Source organism: Erythrolamprus reginae, chromosome 2 (assembly GCF_031021105.1).
Source record: "Erythrolamprus reginae isolate rEryReg1 chromosome 2, rEryReg1.hap1, whole genome shotgun sequence".
Classification (NCBI taxonomy): domain Eukaryota; kingdom Metazoa; phylum Chordata; class Lepidosauria; order Squamata; family Dipsadidae; genus Erythrolamprus; species Erythrolamprus reginae.
Window position 1 is genome coordinate 343,316,054 of NC_091951.1, and position 9,637 is coordinate 343,325,690.

Consider the following 9,637-nt stretch of genomic DNA (forward strand, 5'->3'; position numbering starts at 1 on the left):
GGGCGGAGCCTTTCATTTGCGTCAGGGCGCGTACTCCTCTGCCATTGGCGGTCGCGAAGTGACGTTTATTTTCCTCCCTCTTTCCCGGAAGTGAAGCAGCTTCCCCTCTTTATCCCTGGAATCGTTGGAGGTCCGCGCAGGTAAGTGGGACGCGGGGCCGGTGGGACCGAAGCGTCGTACCTCGTTCCTGTCGCCTTCGGTTGAATTCCTCTCTTTCCGTTGGCCCCTTAAAGACCTCAAGCTGCGGTGGCCTAGAGGTGGAGCGCTTGCCTCACAATCAAGTGGTTGTGAGTTCGATCTTGAGTAGAGGCGGATGTAGGGTCTCCTGCTTGGGCAGGGGGAGTGGACTAGATGACCTGCAGGGGTCCCTTCCAACTCTGCTAATCTGAATCCGAATGTTTTGTTTGAAACGGTTACTTTAAAAGGGGAGGGGAGGGTCAGGTTTCCCTTTAAATCAGCCAGAATCAGATTAGAGCTGGGAAGGGACCTTGGAGGTCTTCTAGCCCAGCCTCCTGCTTAAGTAGGAGAACCTATACCGTAGTTTCAGACAAGTGACTGCCCTGTCTCTTCTTAAAAACCTCCAGTGATACATAGAAACATAGAAGACTGAGGGCAGAAAAAGACCTCATGATCTATCTAGTCTGCCCTTATACTATTTTCTGTATTTTATCTTAGGATGGATATATGTTTATCCCAGGCATGTTTAAATTCAGTTACTGTGGATTTATCTACCACATCTGCTGTAAGTTTGTTCCAAGGATCTACTACTCTTTCAGTAAAATAATATTTTCTCATGTTGCTTTTGATCTTTCCCCCAACTAACTTCAGATTGTGTCCCCTTGTTCTTGTGTTCACTTTCCTATTAAAAACACTTCCCTCCTGGACCTTATTTAACCCTTTAACGTATTTAAATGTTTCGATCATGTCCCCCCTTTTCCTTCTGTCCTCCAGACTATACAGATTGAGTTCATTAAGTCTTTCCTGATACGTTTTATGCTTAAGACCTTCCACCATTCTTGTAGCCCGTCTTTGGACCCATTCAATTTTGTCAATATCTTTTTGATGAAGCCCCTACAATAGTGGTTCTCAACCTTGGGGTCGAGACCACTTTGGGTGTGACCCCGTTTCACAGGGGTCGCCAAAGGCCATGGGAAAAGACAAAATTCCCATGGTGTTAGGAACTGAAGCCTCTATTCCGGCACTATTGTTTACAATTTATTTATTTATTTAATCATTTATTTGATTTTTTTTTTTTAATGCCGCCCTTCTCCTTAGACTCAGGGCAGCTTACAACATGTTAGCAATAGCACTTTTTAACAGAGCCAGCCTATTGCCCCCACAATCCAGGTCCTCATTTTACCCACCTTGGAAGGATGGAAGGCTGAGTCAACCTTGAGCCGGTGATGAGATTTGAACCGCTGATCTGCAGATCTAGTAGTGAAGTTTAGTGGCCTGCAGTACTGTACTCTATCCACTGCGCCACGTCGGCCACAATCCGACCAGTCAGGTGTTTACAGTGGGGGTGTCCCTCTGACCTTCCTGCCAATCAGCTTAAAGCAATGTTGGGAGAATTGGTGCTAGACTTATGGTTGGGGGTCACCAAAACATGAGGAACTGTATTAAGGGGTTGCGGCGAGAAGGGCGGGGGAAATTCTGATCTCTGGGGGGAGCTGGTTCCAGAGGGTCGGGGCCACCACAGAGAAGGCTCTTCCCCAAACGACATTGTTTAGTCAATGGGACCTGGAGAAGGCCAACTCTGTGGGACCTAACTGGTCACTGGGATTTTTCTTTGTACTTTTATGTATTTATTTATTTAAATGAAGGGACTCAGGGTGGCTCACAACAAAAACAAGCATAAGTCCATATTAAAACATTTCAATTTAAAATAGTTACGTTCATCCATACATTCATGGGCCGACCTTGCTAATCATCCCCCGAGGACAATGGCCGCAAGCCTTTTGGAAAAACCAGGTCCTTACGTCTTTCCAGAAGGCCAATAAGGTGAGGGGTAGTGCGGATCTCATGACGGGGTAGCACGGATCTCAGGAGGTAGCTGATTGTAATCTGTTGGGGCAACCACAAAGAAGGCAGTCCCATAGACCCGCCAGACGACAATGTTTAGCTGACGGGACCTGAAGGTAGCCAATCCTGTGGGCTCTTACTGGTCACGGGGAGGTATGTGGTAGAAGGCGGTCTTGAAGAAACTCTGGCCCTGAGCCACGTAGGGCTTTAAAGGTAATAACCAACACCTTAATTATGACCGGAAACTGATAGGAAGCCAGTGCAGTTCGCGAAGAATCAAAGCCAGTGCACCAGGCCTGGGGCAATTAGACCTTAGCCCCTTGGCCGACGAATGTTATATATGGTAGTTGTTTGAATGGGTATGGTTGATTTTTAATATAATTAAGGATTTTAGAGTAGTTACTTAGTTTTAATTAATTGGATTTAGCTTGCTGTATTTTATTGTTTCTTTTTATATGTTGTAAACTGCCCCAAGTCCTCGGAGAGGGGCGGCATGTAAATCCAATCTAATCAATCAATCAATCAACCAATAGGTGAGGATGAAGCTAGTCTACGTAATTATTATTATTATTATTATTATTATTATTATTATTATTATTTATTGGATTTGTATACCGCCCCTCTCCGCAGACTCGGGGCGGCTAACAACAATGATAAAAAAACAACATGTAACAATCCAATTTAATAAAACAACTAAAAACCCTTATTATAAAAAACCAAACATACACACAAACATACCAAACATAACTTGTAATGGCTTAGGGGAAGGAATATCCTAACTCCCCCATGCCTGGCGACAAAGGTGGGTCTTGAGTAATTTGCGAAAGACAAGGAGGGTGGGGGCCGTTCTAATCTCTGGGGGGAGTTGATTCCAGAGGGCCGGGGCCGCCACAGAGAAGGCTCTTCCCCTGGGCGCAACCAAACGACATTGTTTGGTCAATGGGACCCGGAGAAGGCCAACTCTGTGGGACCTAATCGGCCGCTGGGGTTCGTGCGGTAGAAGGCGGTTCCGGATGTATTCTGGGCCAATGCCATGTTGGGCTTTAAAGGTCATTACCAACACTTTGAATTGTGACCGGAAACTGATCGGAAGCCAGTGCAGGCCGCGGAGTGTTGTTCTAGGAAGCCCCACAATGGCTCTCGCGGCCGCATTCTGCACGATCTGAAGTTTCCGAACACTTTTCAAAGGTAGCCCCATGTAGAGAGCATTGCAGTAGTCGAACCTTGAGGTGATGAGGGCATGAGCGACTGTGAGCAATGACTCCCTGTCCAAATAGGGCCGCAACTGGTGCACCAGGTGAACCTGGGCAAACGCCCTCCTCGCCACAGCCGAAAGATGATGGTTTCAACCTGTTGTATTTTTCCCCTTCCAGCACATTTTTAAAGCACGCTACAAACAACCATGGTGTGTATACCTTGCATCGTCATTCCAGTTCTGCTGTGGGTCTACAAAAGGTTCCTTGAGCCGTATCTCTACCCCTTCATCTCGCCTTTCATTAAGCGCATTTGGCCCAAGAAAGCAGTGCAGGAAACGGCAAAGCAGGACCAAAAGAAGGGCTCCAAAAACGGACCCGATTTCGTGAAGCAGGATTCCTTCAACGATCAGCCAGAGCTTTACAAAGTAAGTATCACCCAGGCAAAACATTGGTGCGTATGTTTGGAGGAGCCCCCGTTAGAAATGGATCAGAATAAAAGATGGGCAGTCCTCCACTTACAAACACAGTTGAGCCCAAAATTTCTTTCGTTACGTGAAACATTTGTTCAATGAAACAACATTCGGCCTCATTTTACAATTTTTCTTGGCACAGTTGGTAAGTGAATCACTGCGGTTGGTAGAGTTGTAACACGGTTGTTAAAGGGAACGGGTTTCCCCATTGTCTTTGCTTGTCAGAAGAAGACTCGGAGTTCTATAAAATTGGGGGGAAATTTTATGAATGGTTTGAAAATAAAAATAGATAAATCCCTCCCTCTCTCCCTCCCTCTCTCTCTATCTAATCTATCTATCTATCTATCTAATCTATTTATCTCTATCCATTTATCTATCTATCTATCTATCTATCTATCCATCCATCCATCCATCTATCTTATCTATCTAATCTATCTAATCTATCTATCTATCTATCTATCTATCTATCTATCTATCTATCTATCTATCTACAATTCAAAGTATTGGTTATGACCTATAAAGCCCTACATGGCATCAGACCGGAATACCTCCGAGACCGCCTTCTGCCACACGAATCCCAGCGGCCGATTAGGTCCCACAGAGTTGGCCTCCTCCGGGTCCCGTTGACTAAACAATGTCGTCTGGCAGGACTCAGGAGAAGAGCCTTCTCTGTGGTGGCCCCGGCCCTCTGGAACCAACTCCCCCCCAGAGATTAGGACTGCCCCCACCCTCCTCGCCTTTGGTAAGTCATTAAAAACTCATCTCTGCCGCCAGGCATGGGGAAATTAACACACACACCAATTGTGAAGATTTGTGTATGGTTTGATTGGATTGTGTGATTATTTTATTATAAGGGTTTTAAATTGTATTTTTTAAAATTGGATTTGTACACTGTTTATGTTGTGGTGAGCCGCCCCGAGTCTTCAGAGAGGGGCGGCATACAAATGTAATAAATTAAACTATCTATCTATCTATCTATCTATCTATCTATCTATCTATCTATCTATCTATCTATCTATCTTATCTATCTATCTATCTATCTTATCTACCTACCTACCTACCTATCTATCTATCTATTAGATTTGTATTACATTTGTATGCCACCGAACACTCTTCAAAGGTAGCCCTATGTAGAGAGCGTTGCAGTAGTCGAACCTCGAGGTGATGAGGGCATGAGTGACTGTGAGCAGTGACTCCCAGTCCAAATAGGGCCGCGACTGGTGCACCAGGCGAACCTGGGCAAACGGCCTCCTCGCCACAGCTGAAAGATGGTTCTCTAATGTTAGCTGTGGATCGAGGAGGACGCCCAAGTTGCAGATCCTCTCCGAGGAGATCAATGACTCCCCTCCCCTCCAGGATAATGGACAGACTGATGGAATTGTCCTTGGGAGGCAAAACCCACAGCCACTCCGTCTTGTCAGGGTTTGAGTGTTAAGTGAATCATGCAGTTGTTATGCAGTCATGCAGTCATTATGTTAATCTGGCTTCCCCTATTGACTTTGCTTATCCAAAGCTGGCTGGGAAAATTGCTAATGGGGATATATTACATGTGATGGAATGAATGTGCATTTAAAAGTCTCCTTTTTCTCCCTCCCTCCTTGTCTTTCAGACCAAAAGCAATGGCATTGCAAATGGACTTTCTGGAATTGGACCCAAAGGAGACTCCGACAAAAAGACTGATTAGTTAACGCTTCTGCTGCGGAGATCAAGGCTGCTATAAGGAAATAAACTCTCCACATGGATATTTTACTGATTGCACATTTATCTGAATGGAAATTTGGAATATGTAGAGACACCCATCGCCCCACAGAGACTTGGAATAATTGTAGCTGTGTCTTTGAAAATAGTTTTAATATATTGTCTTGCTGTTGTTGAAATTTACGGTGGCTGGAAAACCGTATGTGCGGTGCAATTGAAGAGTGTTCACAGTTTTAGTGTCTATATTTTATTAAAACCGTAACTGTCAATTTTGCTACTTGTTTCGGAGGGGGGGGGGATCCTAAAAACCTTCATTGATGATGACTCATAGGTTTGTTTGTTTGTTTTTAAGGAAAAGATCACACAGTAGCTAAAAAGAAAGCAGCATTGTAAATATTTGAACACTAATGGTGAATGTATTGATAGCTACTAATTTGCTGTTTCTAAATTAGCATTGGTAGAGTCACCTTTTTGCTGATTCCTCATGATGGTATAGAAAACTTTTTAAAAGCAAATATTACACATGGACAGGACAATATCAATACAATGCCACAATGGGAAAATGTCCTTTTTTGAAATTTTTGTGCTTCTTAAAGGTGAAAAAAGAGCTAAAGCTGATAAACACAACTTTATGAAAATTCCTGTATTTTGGTTGATAATCTCTAGCTCCCTAATTTTAATAACTCCCAAGACTGCCATAGTAAATAAAATGTATTGTTTATTGCTGTAACTGTGTTATTTTGTCTGCAAATGTATATTTTCAGTTGGTCCATTCTAAGATCCATGGGTGTTTTTCATAAAGTAATGGGGAAATACTGTCTCCCATATTTTATTTATTTATTTTATTGATTTTTATTTATTGATTCATTTGTCCAATACACAATACATATGGAAGAGAATAGACATGAAGTAATATATATAAAGATAAGATGTAAAAATAGAGAAGATATATGAAAGGAAGAAAATATATATGATATATGAGATAAAGGAAAGACAATTGGACAGGGGACGAAAGGCACACTAGTGCACATATAAAGTAAAGATTGCACTGTAGGATATGCCATGACTCCTTTTCAATTCAAGGCATTTTTACAGAGAACAGATGGGTGAAAGAGAAGTTGAGTTTTTATCATTTATCTGAGATCTGCTTTAGTGAATAAGATACAACCCTTTGTCTAGGAAAAATGCAAATTTCACTGATTTAGAATTTGAATAAAGTGTAAAAGCAATATATGTATGTTATGTGTATATCAAAATTAAGATACAGTGATACCTCTACTTACAAACTTAATTCATTCTGTGACCAGGTTCTTAAGTAGAAAAGTTTGTAAAAAGAAGCAATTTTTCCCACAGGAATCAATGTAAAAGCAAATAATGTGTGCGATTGGGGGAAACCACAGGGAGGGTGGAGGCCCTGTTTTCTCCCAGGAGATTACGAGAAAGGTCCCAGGGAGGCTTCTCCCCGCCTTTTCTGGCCCTGTTTCCTCTCAGGAGATTCCTAGAGAGGCCCCATGGAGGCTTTTCCCCACCTTTTCCAGCCCTACTTCCTCCCAGAGATTCCTAGAGAGGTCCCACGGAGGCTTCTCCCTGCCTTTTCCGGTTACAGTTTTGGAGGCTCGGGTTTGTAAGTAGAAAATTGTTCTTGAGAAGAAGCAAAAAAGTCTTGAACATCCAGTTCTTATCTACAAAAGTTAATAAGTAGAAGCGTTCTTAGGTAGAGGTACCACTATACTGAGTTTGGGTTACAAATACTGTACACTAATTAAGGAGAGCTTATTGTGCATCTTGCACTGTGATTTGAGGTCTGTTCATCTTCAGAATTGAGAAACATTGCTCCAGCCCAGGGATGAAATTCAAAAGTTTATTTATTATTTATTTTATTTATTTATTTATTTATTTTGTCCAATACACAATGAGAGTTTTAGTGGGTATATATCTATATACACATAGTAAAATACATGATGAAGGTTATAGAGGAGATACTCATAAAATATATCTAAGAAAGAATAGAAAAGAAGGTATAGTAATAGAACATATCAATGAAAGAATAGAAGAAGAGATATAGGAATAGAAGAAAGGAATAGGAGATATAGGAGAGCAATAGGACAGGGGACGGAAGGCACTCTAGTGCACTTGTACTCGCCCCTTCCTGACCTCTTAGGAATCTGGATAGGTCAACTGTAGATAATCTAAGGGTAAAGTGTTGGGGGTTTGGGGATGACACTACTGAGTCAGGTAATGAGTTCCACACTTCGACAACTCGGTTACCGAAGTCATATTTTTTACAGTCAAGTTTGGAGCGGTTAATATTAAGTTTAAATCTTGTGTGCTCTTGTGTTGTTGTGGTTGAAGCTAAAGTAGTCGCCGACAGGCAGGATGTTGCAGCATATGATCCTACAAGTTTCCCCTACCAGTTTGGTGGGCATGGCAGGGAAAGGATACTACAAAATCTCCATTCCCACCCCACTCTGGGGCCAGTCAAAGGTGGTATTTGCCAGTTCTCCAAACTACCCAAAATTTCCACTACCAGTTCTCCAGAAACTGTTGGATTTCACCTCTGCTCTGTCCCTCTATATTGAGTAAATGCCATTCAAAATACCTAGATTTGCTGCATATAATGGACATTTCTGGAACTGCCCTCAGGGTAACCTGAGTAGTACTCCTGATTCCTGTAGTCCACAATTTGACTTTAGTAACTGAGTACTGTAGTTGATTCATGGAACTTACTACCTGACTCTGTAGTATCATCACCTAACCCCAAAAACTTTACCCTTAGACTATCCATTGTTGACCTCTCCTGATTCCTAAGAGGTCAGTGGGGGGGGGTGCGTAAGTGCACCAACATGCCTTCCGTTCCCTCTCTTAGAATAGAATAGAATTTTTATTGGCCAAGTGTGATTGGACACACAAGGAATTTGTCTTGGTGCATATGCTCTCAGCGTACATAAAATAAAATATACATTTGTCAAGAATCATGTGGTACAACACTTAATGATTGTCATAGGGGTCAAATAAGCAATGAAGAAGCAATATTAATAAAAAATCTTAGGACATAAGCAACAAGTTACAGTCATACAGTCAACATGGGAGGAAATGGGTGAAAGGAATGATGAGAAAAACTAGTAGAATAGAAGTGCAGATTTAGTAGAAAGTCTGACAGTGTTGAGGGAATTATTTGTTTAGTAGAGTGATGGCGTTCGGAAAAAAAACTGTTCTTGTGTCTAGTTGTCTTGGTGTGCAGTGCTCTGTAGCGACGTTTTGAGGGTAGGAGTTGAAACAATTTGTGTCCAGGATGTGAGGGGTCAGTAAATATTTTCCCCACCCTCTTTTTGACTCGTGCAGTATACAGGTCCTCAATGGAAGGCAGGTTGGCACAGCAATTGTTTTTTCTGCAGTTCTGATTCTCCTCTAAAGTCTGTGTCGGTATCATATATCATGTAGTATATAGATATTGTTATATCTTTGGATTGGTTGGTTGGTTGGTTTATTTATTTTTATGCTGCCCTTCTCCTTAGACTCAGGGCGCCTTACAACATCTTAGCCATAGCACTTTTTAACAGAGCCAGCCTATTGCCCCCACAAAACGGGTCATTTTACCCACCTCGGAAGGATGGAAGGCTGAGTCAACCTTGAGCCCATGACTGACTAAATAAATGAATGAATGAATGAATAACATAACGCTTTTGGATCCCACAGGGCTGTTGTGCTGTGTGTAATGTTCAATTTTCAGGCAAATTACTTGTGCTTTTAGTCAACTTGCCACTCTATAAAATGGGCTTTCACCTGGGACACTAAACGGTGTGTTTCAAAACGTGAGTTTGCATTTGCAAAATCAGGTTACCCCTAAATTCCACTTGACTAGGGCAGGAGTAGGCAAACTTGGCTCTTCTATGACATGTGGACTTCAACTCCTAGAATTCCTAAGCTAGCAAGATTGGCTCAGGAATTCTGGGAGTTGAACTCCACAAGTCATAGAAGAGCCAACTAGCCACCGGGGCGTCTGTTTACACAAGAAACTTTTAACTCCGCAGGTAGCCTAGGAAACAACATGGCTTCTGCGTAGGCGATGGGAAATCAACTGCGAACTCAAACGCTTAGGAGGACTTCATTTCCCAGCATGCAGCGCGGCCGGGCGGCGAATCGGAGCACGTGACCTCCGAGGACTCGGCTCTCCCCCTCCCGAGAAGGGAAAGTTGGTGACGACGTGAAAAGATCGCCGACGGAGGGCGTGGCTAGAAACGGTCGCGCGGC

The 9,637-nt window shown here is 42.7% G+C and overlaps 1 protein-coding gene across 3 annotated transcripts; it reads left to right on the forward strand.

Moving 5' to 3' along the window:
• Window positions 1-52: 52 nt before the first annotated feature.
• C2H18orf32 (chromosome 2 C18orf32 homolog) lies at window positions 53-6,116 on the forward strand. Of its 3 annotated transcripts, none has more exons than XM_070736413.1 (3): window positions 53-140; window positions 3,396-3,643; window positions 5,298-6,116. In XM_070736413.1, the coding sequence occupies exons 2-3, from the start codon at window positions 3,425-3,427 to the stop codon at window positions 5,370-5,372; spliced, it is 294 nt and encodes a 97-aa protein (XP_070592514.1). In that variant the 5' UTR covers window positions 53-140; window positions 3,396-3,424; the 3' UTR covers window positions 5,373-6,116. The 3 variants fall into 3 exon arrangements, with proteins under 3 accessions (XP_070592514.1, XP_070592515.1, XP_070592516.1); XM_070736414.1 differs by having other exon boundaries at window positions 135-281; XM_070736415.1 differs by having other exon boundaries at window positions 139-287.
• Window positions 6,117-9,637: the final 3,521 nt, after the last annotated feature.

Coding starts and splice junctions, on each gene's coding strand:
- C2H18orf32 (XM_070736413.1), top strand. CDS start 3,425: ATGGTGTGTATACCTTGCATCGTCATTCCAGTTCTGCTGTGGGTCTAC. Junction 3,644..5,297: donor ATCAGCCAGAGCTTTACAAA/GTAAGTATCACC, acceptor CTTGTCTTTCAG/ACCAAAAGCAATGGCATTGC.